This window comes from Mytilus edulis, chromosome 7 (assembly GCF_963676685.1).
Source record: "Mytilus edulis chromosome 7, xbMytEdul2.2, whole genome shotgun sequence".
In the NCBI taxonomy this organism is placed as follows: domain Eukaryota; kingdom Metazoa; phylum Mollusca; class Bivalvia; order Mytilida; family Mytilidae; genus Mytilus; species Mytilus edulis.
Window position 1 is genome coordinate 24,185,708 of NC_092350.1, and position 24,819 is coordinate 24,210,526.

General features: G+C 31.3%; 1 protein-coding gene across 1 annotated transcript in view; it reads left to right on the forward strand.

The window, feature by feature from the left end:
• The window catches only part of LOC139483028 (uncharacterized), a 45,882-nt gene that overhangs the window by 14,911 nt on the left and 6,152 nt on the right, over positions 1-24,819 (forward strand). Inside the window, exons 4-5 of the mRNA XM_071267057.1 lie at positions 3,856-4,045; positions 11,130-11,276. Coding sequence (XP_071123158.1) covers positions 3,856-4,045; positions 11,130-11,276 — 337 coding nt within the window. The remainder of the gene's footprint in view (positions 1-3,855; positions 4,046-11,129; positions 11,277-24,819) is intronic.

Sequence of the window (24,819 nt, forward strand, 5' to 3'; positions counted from 1 at the left end):
CAGGATCCAAAATTATTATATTAAGTATTGTGCAATAGCAAAAAATTTTCAATTGCACAGTATTAAGCAATAGCAAGAAATCTTCAATTGCACAGTATTGTGCAATAGCAAACAATGTTCAATTGCACAGTATTATGCAATAGCAAGAAATCTTCAATTGCACAGTATTGTGCAATAGCAAATATTTTCAATTGCACAGTATTGCGCAATAGCAAGAAATATCTAATTGCACAATAATGTGCAATAGCAAGAAATTTTCAATTGATTGGAGTTATCTTTCTTTGTCCAGAATAGTAGTTGAATCAACTTAAATCATTGTTTTATACAATGCACAATGTATATTCACTTTTACTATCAACTGATAAATTAAAACACTCTTTACCATTCAGTGATAACAAGCACTTTTTGTTACATTTTAATATTTTATGATGTATTTAAATGAGTAGTTATTGTTGCAAACTCCATAAGAAATTTGAATTGAGATCAGTTTTGAAAAAAGGGAAAGGGGGAAGTGAAAAAAAAATGGTGGGGGGGGGGGGGGGGGTTAATTTTTCTCATTTCAGATTTCATAAATAAAAAGAAAATTTCTTCAAACATTTTTTTGAGAGGATTAATATTCAACAGCATAGTGATTGCTCAAAGACAAAAAAATCATTTTAAGTTCATTAGACCACATTCATTCTGTGTCCAAAACCTATGCTGTGTCAACTATTTAATCACAATCCAAATTTAGAGCTGAATCCAGCTTGAATGTTGTGTCCATACTTGCCCCAACCGTTCAGGGTTCAACCTATGCGGTCGTATAAGGCTGCGCCCTGCGGAGCATCTGGTTTGATACTTTTATAAAATTAACATTAAATGTGCAATAATTAATTTTTGTTTATTTAGCAAAACAAACAACAATTACCTTGTTTATCTAAGAACATTTTACTACATAAAATAATGTGGGACAATCAGAACTTTTCATGTGGGACAATCAAAACTCTAAAATTTTAAAAAGTGGGACAATCGGGAATAAACCGAGGGAAAACCCCCACAAATAGTGACAGTTGGCAGGTATGGCAAACAGTCATATGGCATATAGCCTTAAGACATCAAGTTATAACACTTTGTTATTAACATATTTGTGATGTTATCAGTGAGTGATAACTTACAGAAGTTAATTTTGTTTAGTTACCTGTATATGTTGCATTTCTGTAAATATATATAGACAATGCAATTTTCCATAGGAACTTGTTTTACAGCTAAAACTGTAGAGTGGGGTGCTCATTTTCGCCATATCTTTCCATGTTTTCTACAGTTTATATTCAGGTCTATATGTTTTTGAAGTAAACTGATATTTCTATATGAAGATAACTTCAAATGCAAAATATTCTTAAGCTTGAAAACGTGTCTGTTTGAAAATAATCATCTGAAAAGTTAGATTAAAGGGTGTGTGAAATTGCCTGATGTTTTGTCAATGGGGGACTCATATTCGCCGTTTTTATACATCTATTTAAACCCAAATAACTGCAGCTTTAAACAATATTTTTCAAATCAATTTCATTATGGATGGCAATAGCGGACATTTGAAAGGTGCACAGATTTGAAATTTAGGGCAATCAGTCAAAGATTTACTAAGAAATACTTCTTTGAAATCGTGTTTTTTATTCAGGAAATTGGCCGAAAATCGCTGTCCGTTTTTCGGTCCTTTGCAGTAAGGGCAGCATTTTTGTTGTAGTTTAAAAATTAATCATATTTGTTATTAAAATCTAAGTTACCAGCATATTTCTTTCATTTCAGCCATCTTTTGAAGTATTCACACCTCAAAATTATAAAACAGCGAAATTGTGTCCCTGGCGAATATGCGCACCCCACTCTACCACTTTTACTATTAAGTTTTGAAAAAATTATGTCCTAGAATTGAAAGTTCATATGCACTACAATTTTTTTCCAAGGTCAAAATATAGGGATGTGCGTCATATTTTCAACATTTATATGCCCCGAAATTCTATGATTTTAAACCTACAGTAATATTATGTCCTACCCTTACTTTGACTTGAGGGTTCCCACAGATTTCAATTAGACCAAAATGCATATGTATACAGGCGCGGATCCAGAGGGGGGGTTCCGGGGGTTGGAACCCCCCCTTTTTTGGACGATCAATGCATTTGAATGGGGACATATAGTTGGAACCCCCCCTTTGTCCTGGGTTAGAAACCCCCCCTTTTTAAAATGGCTGGATCCGCCCCTGGTATATTCACTGGTAAAATACCTAAGTTATGTCTCTACGAGATGAAACATGGAGATCATATATGGGAAGCAGTGTGTTAACTGAATCGCTTTAAAAAAAAAGGGGGGTTATACTGTTTTTCTTCTGTCTGTCCATCCATCCATTTATCCATTTGTCAGTTTGTCCGTCCCATGAATATTTTTGTCGCAATTTTCTCAGGAACTCCAATACAAGGATTTCTGAAATTTGATTTCAGGGTTTATACAAGTCAGCTATACTATGATACTGTGTGATGTGTTTTCAGATTCATCCCTCAACAACTTCCTGTTTACTGAACACTAACATATTTGTACACTTTTAGAATTATCCACTTGCGGCGGGGGTATTTTAAGTAAGCAGTAGCTCACAGTTTTACTTGTTTTCTATGAATATTATATATCTCTCCAAAAGAGGCGTGGTTTGAGAAACAGCTGCATTTACAAAGTGCAACCTATAGGTAATTTTTTGTTTTTAGATATTATTAAATTACTCAATACTCAATAGAGTTATTTGAAATTTCAGTAGAAATATTGACTAAAAGAAGTTTTATGAATTTTTACAGGAAAGAATCTATTATATTGGAGAGAAGTATTGAGATAAAAAATACTTTAAAAATAATGACATAGAGTAGTTATTTATATTATGGAATAAACATTTCCCAACTCATTTGATATTCAAGAGCTTGTAGCTGCTACTCAGACTTTATAAAACATCAGAAAGTTGACGAAGTAGGGTTTATAATGTAAAAGAGAGTCTCCTCCTTTTTCTCATCTATGTTTTATTTTTTGCAGATTTGCACCTATACATCAAGGGGTATTGGGGTAAATAAATTGAGCAGCATTATATATTTCACTTTCTATTCTTTGACTGATATTATTTCATAATATACTCCATGTATAGAAATTTTCTTTAAATCTCCTCACTTTCTCTAAGAGGTGTCTTCATTGGCGGCATCTGCATTTGTTCAGTTGTCTGCATGAGTTATTGTGATAGGTAATACTTTTGATAAGATATTTCTATAAAGTAACATTACTATCAGTACATAATAGTTTGACAAATATTTCTAGGCCCTACCCCTGTAGGTAAATTTAAAGGCATTAATAGTCAGATGTTTTTAAACGAAGTGTTAAAATACAAAGAATTGTCTAAAGAATATTTGTTTGTTTGATCATAGTTTTGTCTTCAGTTTTTTTTTTTTATATGAAATATGTAGTGAAAGATATCTGTGCCCACTTATGTCCACATTCTGTATCCCTGTGTTTTTATGCCCCCATTTATGGGCATTATGTTTTCTGGTCTGTGTGTCCGTTCATTTGTCCGTTTGTCCGTCTGTTTGTTCCTCAGTCTGTCCCGCTTCAGGTTAAAGTTTTTGATGAAGTTGAAGTCCAATCAACTTGAAACTCAGTACACATGATTCCTATGATATGATCTTTTTAATCTAAATGCCAAATTAGAGTTTTGATCCAAATTTTACGGTCCATTGAACATAGAAAATGATAGTGAGAGTGGGTTATTCCTGTACTATGGACACATTTTTCTTTCATTATGAAGTAGTAATTCTTCTGCTGAATTTAATGCAAACTTTAAATTTATTCACATTACAGATTGGTAACCTAACAAGGGAGTTGAATAGAACATTTGTCCAGCAAACTGATGGAACATTCATGATGGAGTATTCGTTAAAAAATGATGTTTGCAATGGAACACTTGAAGTTTCTTATTTCTTCCAAGAATTTCCAGAGATAGAAGGGAATCTTTTAAACAAAAGGGGTATCACAGCAGAAGAATGTCCAGGTATATTTATTTTTTTATCTGAAATGAACTAAGGTGTTATTTTGTTTATTTCCCTTTCCAATTGCAATTTTCCATACTAATGACTAAATGTGTGGTAAACAAAAATGTGTGATCCCATATTTTGCAGCCAAAATTATTGTAAATTCAGAAATTATTGCGATGTTTTTATTATTGCGAAAATGTGATAGGTTTGTTTGTATTAGCAATAATTTAAACTTGCATTTTGAAATTTTGTATATGAGTTAAACAGGATTTTCTTAATATCCCAGTAATTAAAATAGCATTTTAGTCTAAAATGACAAAATCGCAATAAAAAATTCACACAATAATTTCTGAATTTACAGTATATTAAATTCTTCAGATATGGTTAACCTCCTGATTTATGGTGTTTACATCTTGAGTATATCAGTTGGCTTTTGTAGTTTAATGGTTGTAAGTGAAAAACCATGAAATTTCATCTTGTTTTAATTGTTTACTAAGCATGCACAAAAATACAGAACACAAATATATATCAGAATATATTTCGGGGGGAAAACTTTTATTTTTTCTGGATTTGACCAATTATAGATTCTCTGAAGGAATTGGTTAGACTGATTTTTGGTTGGTTAATTGATGTCTGTCTGACAGTATTTTGATGAAATTTAGGAAGACTGATAATAATTGTTCAAATTTAAGAATAAAACAGAAAGGAGATTTTTTTTTACTGCTCAAGATTTACATTTTTTTAGCTGATCACTATTTTGAAATCTTTATACACATGATATATATACACATAAATAAACAAAACAAGACTAATTAAAAACCAATTGTTCAGAGAACCATTGATGGCCTTTCCACCAGTAATGATTTTTTTTATATGAAAATATTAAAATTTGGTTTTAAATGTCAATTTCAGTGTCAAATGACAACTTATTGTACGCTGATTCCAAAAATATAAGGTTTCTATACAATAAGATATAAATAAGGGAGATCATTTTTTACTTCCGGTTCAAAATATGTTACTTCCGGTACTGTCTTATAGTTTACTTGACGCTGATTCCAAAAATATATGGTTTTACATACTTTTACAATAATTTATTACAAAAATTAGCTACTTCCGGTTTACAAAAGGTCACTCCCGGTTAGCTTTTTCAACGTCATTCTGCTTGCAACCTAATGCAAAAGGTCTAATAGCTTTAACATGAATACATATGAGGTAAAAGCAAAGGTCAAAATCTAGAACGTTAAATTAACAGATGACCTTGAGCTCAATTTCAAGGTCATGAACCAAGGACCTCAAATCAAAAGACTCTAGGTCTTTACTTTATATTGTTAATGAGTTATATTACCATACGACTGATATTAGATATAAAAGGGGGAAAAACTTGCATCAAATGTTTAAATACCCTTTCGACTAAAATTTATGTGTAACTACATGTCGCGACTAACAATTATGTGAAAATATTTTGTCGATATCTTATAAGATTTCTGAAAATAAGAGATAACAAGCCAAAATCAAAAATTTAATCATGACCTTGACCTTTGACCTTGACCTCATTTTCATTTTTTTGGACCAAGGACCTCAAATCAAAAGACCCTAGGCCTCTAACACTTATGGTTTTCCAGTTAAAAATGCATATCACTTATATCAAATATAAAAGGGGAAATAACTCTCATATGGAGTCTCCGGATAGCTTCGGTCTAAATAAATCAAATCATCCTGAGGATATAACGAGCAATTTGGTAAAATAAATTTGTCGGTTTCTTATGCGGTTGCGAATATTAAGCGATCACAAGAAAAACAGTGTTCGGGGAGATAAATCTTACATTGAAAAGATTTTGGTTACGCGGTGTCAGTTACAAAAGCGTAATAACTGTTCGATATCATATACCATATGTCTAAGCGACATCTTGCGAAACAAAAAAACTGCGAAGGAAAAAAAGTTGGCTGAAGAAAAAGAAAAAAATAATAATAATAATCAGAAGAAGAAATCAAATAGGTCTTTCCACGGAAAGGTGGAAAGACTAATTATTTATTTCTTGAGGTATAATACCACCAAATTATAGTACGTCACATCCGGTTGCATACAAAAAAGGGTTAAAAAAAAATCCCTTGAATTTGACAGTTGTAGGATATTTCATTGCAGTAAAAAAAATCTGTGTCCCAGACATATATCTTGGATGTTTCAAAACACAATTATTTTTTTATTTGGTTTTTCTATACAATATTTTGGAAACTTGAGGTTGCATGGTTACTGAAGCTTGTACACATGCCAATTATTTCTTTATTTGAAACAAAGATAAATTCTACACAATTTTTTGAAAGTGTAAATTTAACAAAGACTAATTAGGGAAAATCAATCATTGAATTCAAATGAATTCCAATAAAAATGAATGCAATATGGCAAAATCTCTATTTACTATATTACCATATCTAAGTAAATAAATGACCTGTAGGGTGTCAAGGTTGTTTCTGTATAAAGTTATCTACATCTTATCCCACTGACTGCTGCAATTCTTATTGCTGCCAAGTTTTAGCTTTCTAAAAAGCTATGGACTGCTTCGATATAGGATATACGCTAATGTAAGGTTATATGTGTGCATGTGGTTGTTAAATTAGTATTGGAAATGTGGTATTTTTTTTATATTGATTGATATAAAATGGATGTACTTAAAAGTGTGCGTTATACACCCTTGCTTTTAAAATAAATAAATTTCCTGTTGAAAATTAAAACAATTATTAATTTAGACACGAATCTTGAGGTGTACCTTTCTGGAGGTGTGCCTATATTAAATTGCAGAGTAACAAAGCAATTAAACCATACCTGTCAACCTGTGACGATGAAAATGCAGGTCATGACCTGCATTGAAGAATCAAATCTCAGGTCATAATGCGTATGAACTTTTTCGTGCTGAATTTCAGTATTTATGGTACATTTTCTTATAATGTATAACTAAGATACCAAAACATCAATGCATGTCCACTTTGTTAAGTCATTTTAAATCTTATTAAATATTATTTCATTGCACTTTTAAAGATTTTTTATAAATTTGTGTAACTCAGTCTTATATGTGCTTTACTTTTTGAGAAAAAATACTACAATCATCAAACACTAGAATTTAATGTAATTCTTAAATGTTTGAGACTATTGACTATGTAGCCTTTACCCATATTAATTTTCATTTATCAAGGAAATTAGACTATGATAAAATATAGTAATACAGTTAAAGGAAGTATAAATGTAAAAAATAATTTTCAACTTTTAAAAAAAAAAAGGTATAAAGGTATAAAAATAATGAAAAGTTATTTTTCAATATGTATTTGAATTTTATATTTTTATGATTTAATCTTTTTCACCCATAAAACGTAAATATAAGGAATAATTTTGAATGGTGACAAATAAGGGGAAGTAACTCTAGTTCAGTTTGTAAACCAATGGTGCACTTTATTTACAACCTAAAGCTAAAGTAATTGGTGTTAATTAACAGTGTGTTTGACACCAAAGCTGTCAAGTGAAGCCATGCACTTAATGGGTCACTTAATTTGACAGTTCACATAGCTAGATAAACTTCTTGTTCATGGAAGAATTACGAATTTGCTGGTACATTGTATTTCAAAGGAATATTACTTATGAAATCAATCTCAAGGCTAAGAAATACGGGTGAAATCAGGTCATTTTCGGAATTCCCGGGTTATTTCAATGACCCGGCGGGTGTTCCGGGTGATCCCTCAGAATTGTGAAAATCTCGGGTCACACCCGCAGAATACAGGTCAGTTGACAGGTATGATTAAACACGTATTAATAATTGATATTTCAATATTGAATTTATCTGTGAAATGTATGCATAATAAAACCAACATGAATTATTGACAGTTGATCAGAACTGAAATACACATAGTTAATTTTCCGGCATTTGATGTCTTATCCTGGACCAGAAAAGTCTGTAATTCTTTATCTCATTTAAGCCAATAGCGATGATACAGCAGCCTCATTATAATGCAACCAATCAGAATCTATACGTGATAAGTAATTTATTCAAGATGGCGTGTATTTCATCTATACTATTAAACGAGAAGACCTCATTTTTGGTGTCGGTTCTCTCCTTTCCACAATAAATTAATCAACACGCCTCTGTGTCCTATAGGTACAGTGCATAGTCGCATTTGTCATCCATTCATATGATTATTCAGATTGAGTTATTTTGGGAGAAAAGCGAGAAAAAAGGCATCCGGATATTGTCCCGTCATTGGACAAAATTTTAAGTCAGATTACACTTCTGGTTTGCGTTTTTCTGTATACTTTGAACATACATAATATACAAAGAATAAAGTGTATTTTCAGAATTCTATCTGCTATCATTTTCAAGTTTACTATCCACGGCGGTCACAGAGTTAATTAAATAGAGAGGGTCTGTATACTATATCCATGACCACCATGGATCGATTAGTAAACTTAGAATTGAAAGTAAATACACTATATTTATATAGTAATGAATGTTCATAATATACAGATAAGCGCAAAAAATATTCATGTGAACTTTTGATACCTTTTCTGAAATTCTCCAGTCATTAAATCTTTTACAAAATTCATTGATTACAAAAAAAAGAAGATGTGGTATGATTGCCATGTTGAGACAACTCTCCACAAGATACCAATATGACACAGAAATTAACATCTACAGGTCACCGTACGACCTTCAACAACGAGCAAAGCCCATACCGCATACTCAGCTTCAAAAGGCCCCGAACTGACAATGTAAAACAATTCAAACCAGAAAACTAGCGGCCTTATTTATGTACAAAAAGTAAACGAAAAACAAATAACACATAAACAAACGACAACCACTGAATTACAGGCTCCTTACTTAAATGTTCATAACATACTAAATGAAAACTATGCTCATATTGAAATTGATAGAAAACCAAAAATTGGGAATTTTGGAAATAAAGGAGGAGGGATTAAAAAAAAAAAGAAGCATTTTTCTGTCCCAAATAACCTATACTTATATAGATATATGACTTATGATACTTTTGCTGAAATTCTCCAGTCATTCAATATTTTACAAAATTCTTCCAACAACACTTTACATACTTTAAACTACGCTCTGAATGCCCGCGATTTCGCGGGTGTGTTCTAGTTAATACTAAAACTAATAGCTCTGCACCGTGATGCGAAGCAAAAAGGGTCCTACAAGAAAACATGTGAATTCAGTTTCCTGCCACATTAGCTAGTAAGCACCATATAAGTAATATATTAACAAGATCCCTGGTTAGATGACCAATTTCACCACATATATACCTAAGTTAAATTATGGTCTCCAGCTAAGCCAAATGCTGCAGTAACTATAACCAGAAAGTAAAACCCAACACGACTAGATTTGTACTTATCAGTACAATTAAAATTAAAAACCAATTCTTCAGAGAACAATTGAAGGTCTTTCCACCTCGATAATAAGAATGAATTTAGAAAACGATGTTAGAAAATGTCACTCCTTGTTGATGTAATTTGGTTCTTCAAATTGATATAAAAAATAAGATTAATAGGTATATGCAGAAGACTTAATTGTTTTATTATGAACAGAAAATAATTTTTAGCAAAGGTCAAAATCTAGAACGTCAAATTGATGTTTGACCTTGACCTCATTTTCAAGGTCATAGGTCAGTGATCTCAAATATAAAGACCCCAGGTAAATCATTTGTATGGTTGTGGAGAAATACTGATTTCAAATACATAAAGGGAGAAAACTCATATAAGGGTTAACCAAAACACTTCGACTGATATAGGTTGAAGTTGCGCCTTTTTGTAAACAGTAATTTGGCAAACAAATCATATCATTAACTGTAACAGTTTGTTTTGAATAACGATAACGAGCAAAATTCACAAATTTATAACATGACCTTGACCTTCGACCTTGATCTAAATTTCAAGGTCATAGGTCAGTGAACTCAAAACGGAAGACCGGAAGTCAATCACTTGTATGGTTGTGGAGAAATACTGATTTGAAATACATAAGGGGAGAAAACTATAAGGGTTAACCAAAACACTTTGACTGAAATAGGTTGAAGTTGCGCCTTATTGTAAACAGTTATTTGGAAAAAACATCATATCATTTACTGTCACAGTTTCTTTGGAATAAAAATAACAAGCAAAATTCAAAATTTATTACATGACCTTGACCTCAATTTCCTTCAAATGGGACAAGGACTTCATATCGAAAGACTGTAGGCCTCTACGACTTATAACGTATGAATTTATCCGACAAATCGCCTATCTTAAATTTTCAAAGGGAAATAACTCCCATAGGATGTGTTCCAATCACTCAGGTTGAAATAAACCAAACCATTCTCAAGAGTAGACGAACAATTTGGTGAAAACAGTTTGCTAAAATCTTTTACGGTTTTAGAGATATAGCGATAACAAGAAAAAGGGGACGCGGGGAGATAACTCCTATAAGAATAAGTGTTCGGTCACACAGGGTGAAGAAGAAAAAAAAAAAAAAATAATCAGAAGAAAAACAAAAGGTCTTTCCACGAAAAGTGGAAAGACCTAATAATCCATAGGTGTCCTATACATGCTATACACTATGAACTGACTACCTCTCTACCTGTGCAAAGAAAAATCCATCTTATCTCCAGCTATCTGTTAAGTAGCAATGTAATCTAATCAGAACAATATCCATAGCTTCTTAAATATTGACCAGTTCTGTCCTAACAGCGTCTTCCTCTGCAATTGTGGCTTACTGATGCCTAACCGTTAAAATAACAAAAATATTCAAAGTCAGCACTGCCCATTAAGTTTCCCTGGGAATAACTTTGATATCATGTCCAAAAGTTGGGTAACAACCATCCAATTAAAATAAAGGACTTAAAACAAACAACAATCCTATCAACTCACATATATATCTATCTTTTTCTGTTTTCTATTTACATTATTTCCTATTAACAAAAACAACCTCAGTAAAATTAGTATTCAATATGAAGAATGTTAAATAATTTCCTCTGTTAACCTTGTACAAACAGTGAGGTGTTTGATGTGAACCTTTTGTTGCTTATTATTTCATGTTATTTAAAGAAGATTTTACTATATAACTCTTCATTTGTCAGGAAATAAAGACTCTGGTTCTGGAGACCATACCACTGCATTTGCCTTAGGTTTTGTGATTGTTGCTGTTGCAGTTGGTTTTTTACTGTGCTATTTTTACATGTTTTACAAGAAAAAGAAGTTTTGTTGGAAACCAGCCAATTTAGGAGGTGAGAATATTTACATCCATAAAAAAAATATGTTTTCCTTAATAACTTCCATAATAAATGTGTATTAGCAAGGATGATTACAAGCCAGATTTTCAGAAATTAATTAATCTTGCATAAAATATGTACTTTTTTAGTTTACCTCTTAAAAGCTTAATATTTCAGAAGATATAAGACATGGATCCTGCTTAACAAAAAATTCAGATTTTTAGTTTTCTTAATTTCTCTTTTATTATCACAGGGTACTATGGCCACTTGGTCTTTGTAAATAGGGCGTTGAATATGTGACGAAATATAATGTTGCAAACCATTTATTTCACACTGAAAGTACATAATTATAATAAAGATTTATTTCAAATGTTAACTTGAAGTTTCCTTTTAAATTGAACTATGAATTGGATAAAAGTACATGCATGATAAGGCCTAAAAGAAAATGTGCTTACCTGAAAGTAGGGAAAAGGTTATTTGTCCCTTATGCAAAGTGCGTGCTAAAGTGTGAAACTCATTAGTACGAGTTTACCATATATATAGTGCTAGAAAAAGTGGCCGGTTGCATGCATCATAAATACGTGCAGAGTAGTATAAAGAATAAAGTCTTTTTCTAACTGTCCGTCAATGAATGAATGAATGAATTAATGAATAAATGTATGAATGAACGTAGTAAATATATAGTACACACAACATATAGTGTAGTACTAGTATATAACTGTACTCTAATAAATAGCTACGGTGACAAATAGGATAACTTTTATTTGGTATGTTCATCATCATGCCTGTCAGATAGTATTCACTTGAACTCAACCTCATTTCATGAATGAGTGAACAAGGTTAAGTTTTGATGGTTCAAGTCATATGAAACATCAAATTAAAAAAAGTTTATTTTAATTTTAGTTTCTTGTGTACAATTTGGAAATTAGTATGGCGTTCATTATCACTGGACTAGTATATATTTGTTTAGGGGCCAGCTGAGGGACGCCTCCGGGTGCGGGAATTTCTCGCTACATTGAAGACCTGTTGGTGACCCTCTGCTGTTGTTTTTTATTGTCAGGTTGTTGTCTCTTTGACACATTCCCCATTTCCATTCTCAATTTTATGCATATGTTTTTTATAACTAAATGGCTAGTTTTTATTATAAAACTCATGTACATATACTTATTTCTCTAGAAAATTATATAATTTGTCCAAATGTAGAAGAATTTTACTTTTTATTTAATTGCTTGCTTCCAGCAAACACTTTGCATTCATGTTTTCCATATGCAGCGTGACCTTCCTCATAAAAATCCATCTTATCTCCAGCTATCTGTTAAGTAGCAATGTAATCTAATCAGAACAATATCCATAGCTTCTTAAATATTGACCAGTTCTGTCCTAACAGCGTCTTCCTCTGCAATTGTGGCTTACTGATGCCTAACCGTAAAAATAACAAAAATAAGAGAGCCGTGGTGTAGTGGTTAGTGCATCGGACTACTAACACAAAGGTTCCTGGTTCGATTCCCGTTTGGGATGAAAATTTCAGGAACTCAATTTTCGGCTCTCCCTTGACACCATCTGCGAGTATGGTCTTGAGGAAACGATGATAGTCCGTCGGAAGGGGACGATAAATGGTTGACCCGTGTTAAGAGAGAGCCATATCTCTTGCACGTTAAAGACACCCTTGTAGATTTCGAAAAAGAGTAGGCTAATGCCGCTACAAGGCAGCACTCGCATCCGCAAAGTGGAAAGGGATTAATATAAGTTGCAAAACTTGTTTCCCAATCCACTATAAATAAATATGTTTAAGCTAAAACTCCGGTGATCGCAAGTGGGAATGGAAAACCAAATGTAAACATTTCTCTGTCATCAAGATAAACTATATCTTATTGTACCTGTTATACACATGCTTATCTGAATTTTTTTTGGACAATTATACAAAATTTATGCGAAAAAAAAATGGCAAAATTGTGCACAGAAAACTTAGTTTATGATATATGTATGCATTGGTTCAAGAATTGTATTAACATTTTTCACCGGTCACTCATTTCATATCACTAGAAGTCCATACCTCAGATACTGTAAGAAATAGGTCTACTATATTTGGTGTATGGAATGATTGTTAGGTGTACATATCCAACTGACAGGTGTCATCTGACCTTGACCTCTTTTTCATGATTCAGTGGTTATAGTTTAGTTTCTGTGTTTTGGAATGTTTTTCTTATACTGTATGCAATAGGTCTACTATATTTGATGTATGGAAGGATTTTAATGCGTACATGTCCATCTGGTGGGTGTCATCTGACCTTGACCACATTTTCATGGTTCAGTGGTTTAAGTTAAGTTTTTATAAGACTGCAAAATTTGAAAAAATTTTCGTCGTATATTGCTATCACGTTGGCGTCGTCGTCGTCGTCGTCCGAATACTTTTAGTTTTCGCACTCTAACTTTAGTAAAAATGAATGGAAATCTATGAAATTTTAACACAAGGTTTATGACCACAAAAGGAAGGTTGGTATTGATTTTTTGGAGTTTTGGTCCCAACATTTTAGGAATTAGGGGCCAAAAAGGGCCCAAATAAGCATTTTCTTGGTTTTCGCACTTTAACTTTAGTTTAAGTGAATAGAAATCTATGAAATTTTGACACAAGGTTTATGAACACAAAAGGAAGGTTGGAATTGATTTTGGGAGTTTTGGTTTCAACAGTTTAGGAATTAGGGGCCAAAAAAGGGCCCAAATAAGCATTATTCTTGGGTTTCGCACAATAACTTTAGTATAAGTAAATAGAAATCAATGAAATTTTAACACAAGGTTTATGACCACAAAAGGAAGGTTGGAATTGATTTTTGGAGTTGAGGTCACAATAGTTTAGGAATTAGGGGCCAAAAAGGGGCCCAAATAAGCATTATTTTTGGGTTTCGCACAATAACTTTAGTATAAGTAAATAGAAATCTATGAAATTTAAACACAAGGTTTATGACCATAAAAGGAAGGTTGGGTTTGATTTTGGGAGTTTTGGTCCTAACAGTTTAGGAATAAGGGGCCCAAAGGGTCCAAAATTGAACTTTGTGTGATTTCATCAAAAATTGAATAATTGGGGTTCTTTGATATGCCGAATCTAACTATGTATGTAGATTCTTAATTTTTGGTCCCGTTTTCAAATTGGTCTACATTAAGGTCCAAAGGGTCCAAAATTAAACTTAGTTTGATTTTAACAAAAATTGAATCCTTGGGGTTCTTTGATATGCTGAATTTAAAAATGTACTTAGATTTTTAATTATTGGCCTAGTTTTCAAGTTGGTCCAAATGGGGGGCCAAAATTAAACTTTGTTTGATTTCATCAAAAATTGAATAAATGGGTTCTTTGATATGCCAAATCTAACTGTGTATGTAGATTCTTAATTTTTGGTCCAGTTTTCAAATTGGTTTACATTAAGGTCCAAAGGGTCCAAAATTAAACTAAGTTTGATTTTAAGAAAAATTAAATTCTTGGGCTTATTTGATATGCTTTATCTAAATATGTACTTTGATTTTTGATTATGGGCCCAGTTTTTAAGTTGGTCCAAATCAGGATTCCATATCAAGTATTGTGCAATAGCAAGAAATTTTCAATTGCACAGTATTGCACAATAGCAAGAAATATCTAATTGCACAATATTGTGCAATAGCAATTAATTTTCAATTGGAGTTATCTTTCTTTGTATATAATAGTAGTTGATAATATATGTTGGAAATTTGCCAGGCATGACTATGATGTAATTTTCTATTTTTATTTGCCAATAACTTTATGTAAATAACTTCATTGGAAATTTGCCAATATCAAATGTTGCTGATGAAGCTTTTTTTCCTTATCTTATCTAAAATGTTTTTAGATAATGTATGTTAAACATTTGCCAGACATGACTATGATGTCATTTTCTATTTTTATTTGCCAATAACTTTATGTAAATAACTTCATTGGAAATTTGCCAATATAAAATGTTGCTGATGAAGTTTTTTTTATTGTTTTATACAATAAACAATGTATATTCACTTTTACTACCAACCAATCTTTACCATTCAGTGATAACAAGCACTTTATTTTACATTTTAATATTTTATGATGTATTTAAAAGGGTAGTTATTGTTGCAAACTCCATTAGAAATTTGAATTGATATCAGTTTTGGAAAAAGGGAAACGGGGATGTGAAAAAAAAGGGGGGGGGGTTTAAATTAATTTAACATTTTTTTGAGAGGATTAATATTCAACAGCATAGTGAATTGCTCAAAGGCAAAAAAAAATTTTTAAGTTCATTTAGACCACATTCGTTCTGTGTCAGAAACCTATGCTGTGTCATGATCAACTATTTAATTTTAGATTTAAAAAGTTTGAAGAAGAAATCTTTAATTGATTTGTAAAATCTTGACATTTGTTTTGTGTAAAAAAAAAACCATGTAATGTCAAAAATTTGATCACAATCCAAATTCAGAGCTGTATCACACTTGAATGTTTTGTCCATACTTGCCCCAACTGTTCAGGGTTCGACCTCTGCGGTCGTATAAAGCTGCGCCCTGCGGAGCACCTGGTTGTGTTTTGGTCTGTTGTTCTAATACTTTATGTAATAGGTCACCTATATTTTGTGATGTACATGTCATTCTGGCATGTTTTATTTAACCTTGACCTCATATTTATGGTTGTTCAATGCTAAATTTTTGTTTTTTGGTCTGTTTTTCAAATACTATTAGTAATAAGTCAACTATATTTATTCTATGGAATGATTGTCAGGTGTACATGCCTGTCTGGCAATAACCATCATCCTCATTTCTGTGGTTCATTGGTCAATTTAAGCTTTACTGGTTTTGTTTCTTTCTTAGATACTATATGCAAAAGGTTAACTATACTTTAAGCATGTAATGATTGTAAGGTGTACATGTCTGTCTGGCTGGGTTAATCTGAGCTTGGCCTCATTATCATGGTTCAGATTGATCAATGTTATGTTTTCATGGTTTAGTTTGTTTCCTGGATGTGCAAAAGGTCAACCATATGTAAAACATATTTGGAAGGATTGTTATATGTACATGTATTTCCAGTTTGGTTTATCTGAGCTTGGCCTCATTTTTTGGATCATGTTGAATTGATGGGATAGTTGTAGTAAAGCTTTATCTTTAAGACTATCAACCTAATATCACATTTCAGCATGGGAACTAAGTACTAAGTACATGGTTAATCAACTGTGAGGCAAACATCAATAAACGTTGTAAAAACTAAGGTTAAAACTTTAAAAAATATGTATAAATGTTATATGTGCTGTTACTAATAGATAGTTTGTCAAAAGTGAAAGTCTTACTCACAAGCACAATCTCAAAATAAAAAGATTAAGGGATGTAACTCAAACTACAGAAAACAGGAAATATTATTGAAATATATGTACCTATACAAAATATTCAAAATTAATAGAATATACAAGTTCAAAAGACAGCGTAAATACTTTTTTGTTTTCTCTTTGTTTTTATTTGTCTATTCAATGTATACATGGTATAGTTGATACCTTTGGTCAGGTCATAATTGTAAACTCACATACCCCAAATGCCAGTGTGAGCTTGTTACCATTATTTGGCATTAGATCAGGATTCACCCATCTCAACAAATTGAGCAGACTGATGATTTGTCTTCACTCCTACAGGATATCAGTCAAAATCCCTGATTCTTTAAGCGATTTAAAAGTATAATATTACAATTCAGGCCCTCCCAAGTAAAGCAAGTTCAGGGGATGGACTGTAAATTATTCATGATACATTCCACTGTCGATAGAAATTAAACCTGTTCATGAGTAGCTTTATAGAAAATAGAGTGTGTAATTTCAGATTTGTCACTGCTATTTTTATGCCCCACCTACTATAGTAGAGGGGCATTATGTTTCTGGTGTGTGCGTCCGTCCGTCCTTTTGTCCCACTTCAGGTTAAAGTTTTTGGTCAAGGTAGTTTTTGATGAAGTTGAAGTCCAATCAACTTTAAACTAAGTACACATGTTCCCCATGATAAGATCTTTCTAATTTTAATGCCAAATTAAAGTTTTGACCCCAATTTCATGGTCCACTGAACATAGAAAATGATAGTGCAAAGTTCAGGTTAAAGTTTTGGTCAAGGTAGTTTTTGATGAAGTTGAAGTTCAATCAACTTGAAACTTAGTACACATGTTCCCTATGATATGATCTTTCTAATTTCAATGCCAATTAAAGTTTTGACCCTAATTTCACGGTCCACTGAACATGGAAAATGATAGTGCAAGTTGGGCATCTGTGTACTATGGACACATTCTTCTTTGCTAATCATTCAACATGGCTGTCTTAACTTAAAAGAAAGCTTATCACTCTAATGGATGTATTGCATACTGTTCTGGATAAAGAAAATCTTAGTGGATACAAAAAGTTAAAATGTCAAGTAACTACTTCCAGTTTCCAACAAAAATTAAATGACAACTTCTTGCACAAGTTATTCACTGTTATTATCAAATATGAACAATTTTAGTGTTTTGCTACATTATAATGATCACAGTAGAAACTAGTAAAAAGAAGACTAGTTACAGCAAAATTCATTATGAATTAAAGATCTACAAAATTTAAGTATACTTGAACCATCTAAGAAATTACTCATATATATATATGGATTGAAAAAAAGCATTCGGTCTGTCTATCAATACTATCTTGAAAAGTTATTACAATAGTTAGAAATTGTAAGCAATTAAATGTAGTACAATTTTTCTTGGGTATGATTTAAAGCCTGTATGTGATTCATCAATTTAAAACAATATAATTTGCAGCAACTGAGAATCAAGAATGTGCATGTGGATTTAAAACTAGCCTTGTGATTATTTGGAGTTTAAATTCTCTTCACATTATTTTGACTAATAACTATTTCTAAACACATCAACTGGTAGTATATGTTTCACTTGTTTGTGTTGATTGCTTGTACTATTTGTTGGTAGAATGATAATTTTGTTGTATTGTTTGTTTTTGTAAGGTTGAAAGTATGTAAATCCATCACATCTGATATCAATTATAATGTCTTGATTTTTTCAGAAAACCTTCCTAATGACACAGCTATGAAACTTTTATAGAACAGAAGCTGCAGCCTATGGAGCTACAAAATCATGTAGTCAGTTTGATTCTTTTATGTATTAGCAGAATGAAAATTTAAAGCATTTCTGGTTCAAGTAAATATCCAACAGACATTTTAAATTAAATAAAACACAGATGTTTTAAATTTTAGTTTCAATTTGATGTAACAAAAATAAGAATAAGAATATTTATTAATTCAATCAAGGGTCCTTTATGGGCAGCATGACATTTATACACACAAAACAGTACATTGTGATTTGTAACAGAAAAAAATATTGTTTACATTACATTGAAATTAAATATTAAAAGTTCTGAAATGTGCTATTATTGTAGAGGTACATATAATTATTCATTTTATATAAGTCATATAATTTAATTCCTAGCAGAACAAGAACCATAAAATCTTTACAATTATCATTGTTATTACATGTACCAGTATTCATTCACATTTCATCTAACATCTAGACATGTAATATGAGGCAGGTGTTACTTTTGGATACACGTGGTGCAGTATCTGCTATCCTTTGCAAGCACCTGAGATCACCCCCCAGTTTTTGATTGGGTTCTTGTTGGTTAGTCTTTAGTTTTCTATGTTGTGTCTTGTTCACTAGTATTTTTTTTAGCCATGTCTTTGTCAGTTTATTTTTGATCTATAAGTTTGAATGTCCCTCTGGTATCTTTCGCCCCTCTTTTATGTTATTAGATATACAAATTTACAAAAATACTGCTGCAAACAGATTTAGATTGAAGTATGTTGATTTTGATATTAATTTGCGCCATTTATGGCCTTTATGTTTTCTGGTCTGTTCGTTTTTTCGTTCGTTGGTTTGTTCATCTGTTCGTCTGTCCGGCTTCAGGTTAAAGTTTTTGGTTGAGGTAGTTTTTGATGAAGTTGAAGTCCAATCAACTTGAAAGTTAATTAACATGTCCCCTATGATATGATCTTTTTAATTTTAATGCCAAATTAGAGATTTTATTCCATGTTCACGGTCCACTGAACATAGAAAATGATAGTGTAGATGGGGCATCCGTGTACTTTGGACACATTCTTGTTTTCTTACTGTTATTGAGGACTTCATCCTGTTATATTTAATTTAAAACTATAGCATGAAATCTAGGGCCTGTTCAAACAATTATTCCTCCTCAAATGAAAAAAAAAAACCCAGAAAAAATGCTTATTGATTGGCAAAGCTATTGCATTTTTGTCGGATAGTAAACCAATTTCTTGTATTTCTTTTGTGTGTTTTCATCAACAAACATGAATGAATAATCAGACTTTACTTTTATTTTGGTTCTTTGGAGGTTTATGTGAAAAAATTAACAAGTTTGAAACTAAGATTTTCCTTATAAGGTTGATAAATGAGTTTGTTTTGATTAATTTGTCATGCTTCAAAAAAAAAATGAATATTAGCAGTGCACAATTCTAGTGCAAATTCCTTTTGCTTGAATCTGAACATTTTGAGAGAGAGAATGGCAATTTATGTGTAAGATTGTATATTTAGCATGTTTAGATTTAAAAAAAAAAATGAATATTTATTCTTGATTTATGAAATTTTTTAACTGCATTGACACTATTTTACTCTTTTTTTTTCTAAAAGAATATTAATCAACCTAGCTTCTCATATTTTATTATAAATATGTGGTTTTTTTTTAAATAACCTATACATAATTGTTTTTTTTATTCCTAACAAATGCACAACTGACGTCAAATAACATCACCTAAACTCAAACAATTTTGATAGAAAGATAATGATTGGAATCAAGTTTATTGGTGTGTATACTAAATTTGAACAGACAATTCATTTGAAATTTAGGAGTAAATTGTCTAGCAAAATGATAAAAATACAAAGAAATGAAAAAGTTATCAGGGTTCAAAGAAATATAAGAATTCAATTACCATTCAACAACTCCTTGCTTTAATTGTAAAGATCTAACTTTCCTTGTTAAAAATTAACATTTGGTACACGTAGGTTATATCTTTCGGAAGACAAATAATATTAGGTACTTTTGATGAGTAAATGGTTGAAAACATTGAATTTTATTTTTATTTACTTACATAAAGCGTACAGTATAAAAATTCTATGAACTTTTAGGCCTTTTGTAAAATCTGGTCGTAAGAGACAAAAATCAAAAACCTTAAGATATTTAAAACAGAATGAAATGTAGATCAGTAACAAATATTTTTTATGTATTTATTTATGTGAATATATGATATTTGTCCCGGTGCATTACGTTTGTGCGCATTACCATTACATTTGTGCGCAAAAATCATTACATTTGCGTGCAGCTTTTGATTACAATTGCGCGCATTTTTTTGGCAGGTAAACCCAGGTGAAATACAGGTAATAATACTTATTTAATTATAACTTGTTCAATTATTAACATGTATAAGTTCTTAGTTATACGAGTTTATAATGATCACTTTATAATTTGTTTTATAATTTTATATGAAAATATATAATTTGAATTAAGAAATATTTTCAAAATTGATAATTGATAGTCATATTTATTATGAAAATAAAAAAAAAATATAGTCACTTATAATTAATTTAATTTTTATTTATATTTTTACCTGAGTTTACCTGTAAAATGATTGCGCGCAAATGTAATCAAAAGCTGCGAGCAAACGTAAAATATTTTAATCCCCAAATGCGCGCAAATGTAGTGCGCCCATTTGTCCGCAGATTTTATAGTTAGAAATAAGGTGATGAATTACAAGGATATTTATATGATTTGTGAGGCTCAATTACTTTTTGCTCAGTTGAGTTAGGACCAGGGTTCCTTAAGCAATCATATGCTCTTTATATTTATAATAGATTGCTCAATGTGATAGTCCCGCTTAAGGGGAAATCTTGCAGTAAGTGCCATGATTCCTTCATTTTATGTGCAATTCATTTTATTTTAACAACTATTTAAAATTGTGGAACAAATGAATATTTATCAATTTGTATGAATGTGAAACTAAAAACTAATTTAATTTATTTAATATATTGTAATTGTTCTGACCATAGTTTTATAGAGTTTATTACAATAAAAATAAGCAAAGCAGTGATGCAATGTTTTACAGCATAATCAAGTTATTATACATTTTTATGATAAGACTGTATTATTTTCAAGAATAATTGTATTTCTCGCATGCAAACTCATTGTTAGAAATATGGTTTTTTTTTGCAGCCAATGAACTTTTGTTTGAAAAGAATGGGCACTATATTTTCCACGATTTTTGCATTCATAAGGCATAGAATTAAAGTTTGGTTATATCTGTCTCAAGTTGGATAGAATATTTTGATATAGACTATAGATTTTTTGGTATATAGGATAAGAATAATTTTATGGTATTGAATGAATACTCAGACTGAAAATTTTATCCAAATAGTAAGCATTATAAATGGTGATTAATTAGCATTTGATTGCTTAAGTTAAGCGTATACTCTGAGTTTGCCACGAGTATATAGTAAATGTATTTCTTACTGTTAATTAAAGTTGACAAATTAACTATGAAGATAATGTCAAATGTAAGATCATGTAAACTTTGCAGTTCCTCTGTATGGCACATGCTAAGATCATTAGGAAATCAATATTTTTTGTGACTAATCACAGGTTTTTCTTGTGACAGAAAGTTACTAATTAATACATCTCCAGGAAATGATATATTCATTTGTCATGTTAAAATAGATAAAACATAACCCTTGAAATTGGTTGACTGGTTTGATTGAATTTTTCTAAAGTCTGAGGGAACTTTCCTCATATTTATCTTAAGAACTACAAATCAGAGCTTTCTTAAATTTGATGACAAGCTTCATGTGAAATATTGTATGGTATGATAGGTTATAAGATCTCATAGCTTCATGTTATAACTGATAAATGATAGGGAGTAACATAATGATTTTAATTTTTCCTGTAAGGATGGTTATTTTATAGCAACAGAATCCTAGAAGTGTTATGATTTTATTGTAAGGAAGACAAATCTTAGATATTGTATTTTTTAGTACATTTTGAGTGAAAAACAACAATGATGTATAATTAGAAGAAATGAAAAATAATAATACTTGACTATTTATTTAATAATTTATAAATATTTGCATAGCTTTTGTTTTTAACTATTAGTACATTGCTTATTATTAACATTTTGAATGGTAATAAAATGATTTTGAACAAAAAAGTTATATTTTAACTCATTGATATTGTAAGCCAGAGACTCATTTTTCTCTTGCTTATCTGTTTAGTATGATGTCTTTTGTTTTTTTCTCTCAATATTTTTTGTTGTATTTGATCAAGAACAGAGTAAAATAACAAAAATACCCAACTTTGAGAATAATTCTAACGGAAAGTCTCTTAGCCAATGGCAAAATCAAAAGCTCAAACACATCAAGAGAATGAATAACAACTGCTAATTCCTGACTTGGTACAGGCATTTTTGTTTTGTAGAAAATGGTGAATTAAACCTGGTTTAATAGCTAGGTAAACCGCATACTTTTAAGACAGTCACATACAATACCATTATATTGACAATGATGTGTGAACATGTAAATTTGTGAAAAATAGTGGTACAGAAGTCATCATTGTATTATAATCTTAATCACTTTAAAAACAAACAAATACATCATCAAAGAAAAACAAAAAGGCATATAGACAAAGCACATGCACAAAAACGAGACAAGAATACAAAAATTTACCATAGCACAATAACACAATAACAGGATGTATAAGTACAGAGCTACGTAAAATAGATATTACCAAAAATTTACCAAAAAGTAAAAGTAATATCTAACAAAGACAAATATAAGAATACCATAACACATTATTAAGATGATAAACAAAGATTAAACCTAGAATCCATACTTCATTGTGTATTATTTGGGAAGTTGATACAGAATATTTATCAACAAAGTCTTGGTTTCTTCCAATGCAATTTGGAAAAAGGACGAGAAGTATATAAATCCTGAATATCTATTTTGTATGTAAAACATTTAATATTAGTAGCAAAATTTATTAAATGCATGACATACATTAAATCTAATTTGCTTTAATTTGAATAACTCATGGCTACATTGTACTTAGAGCATTAACAAGCTCAAATATACTGCATTGTTCCAATATGAAGTGTTACATATTTGTCCTTAACTGTTTTTGTACGACTGCAAACATTTTTTTGGATCGTATAATGATATGATGTTGTCGTCGTCCGAAGACACATTTGGTGTCCAGACAATAACTTTGGTTTAAGTGAATGGATCTCTATAAAATTTATTGATAAGGTACAATACCACAAAAGGAAAGTTGTGATTGATTTTGGGGATGATGGTCCCAACCGTTTTGGAATTAGGGGCCCACAACAAGCATTTTTCTACTTTCAGGGTATGAACTTGTGTATAAGTATTTCAATTGCTCTTAAATTGTACCACAATGTTTAATACCATAAGTAGAAGGTTTGGATTCATTTTAGGGGTTAAGGTGCCAATAGTTGAGGTATTAAGGGCCAAAAACTAGCATTTTTGTAGTTTCTTGACAATAACTTGTGTGTTAGTGTATGGATCTCTCTTATATTGTAACACAAGGTTCCATATCACAAAAGGAAGACTGGGATTGAGTTTGAGGATAATTGCCTTATTCATGCGGGAATTATGGGCCAAAACGCATTTTTCTAGTTTCCAGACAATAATTCTTGTTTAAAAATATGGATCTCTCTGAAGTCTTACTTCAAGGTTCCATACTATAAAGAAAAGGCTGGGTTTGATTGTGGGGGTAATTGCACCAATGGGGGATTCAAAAAGTTTGGGGGTTTCCAATTTTTATACGACCGCAAATTTTGAAAAAATTTTCGTCGTATATTGCTATCACGTTGGCGTCGTCGTCGTCGTCGTCGTCGTCGTCGTCGTCGTCGTCGTCGGCGTCGTCGTCGTCGTCGTCGTCGTCGTCGTCGTCCGGCGTCCGAATACTTTTAGTTTTCGCACTCTAACTTTAGTAAAAGTGAATAGAAATCTATGAAATTTTAACACAAGGTTTATGACCATAAAAGGAAGGTTGGTATTGATTTTGGGAGTTTTGGTCCCAACATTTTAGGAATAAGGGGCCAAAAAGGGCCCAAATAAGCTTTTTCTTGGTTTTCGCACCATAACTTTAGTTTAAGTTAATAGAAATCTATGAAATTTTGACACAAGGTTTATGACCACAAAAGAAAGATTGGGATTGATTTTGGGAGTTTTGGTTTCAATAGTTTAGGAATAAGGGGCCAATAAAGGGCCCAAATAAGCATTTTTCTTGGTTTTTGCACAATAACCTTAGGTTAAGTAAATGGAAATCTATGAAATTTAAACACAATGTTTATGACCACAAAAGGAAGGTTGGTATTGATTTTGGGAGTTTAGGACCCAACAGATTAGGAATTAGGGGCCAAAAAGGGACCCAAATAAGCATTTTTCTTGGTTTTCGCACTATAATGTTAGTATAAGTAAATACAAATCTATGAAATTTAAACA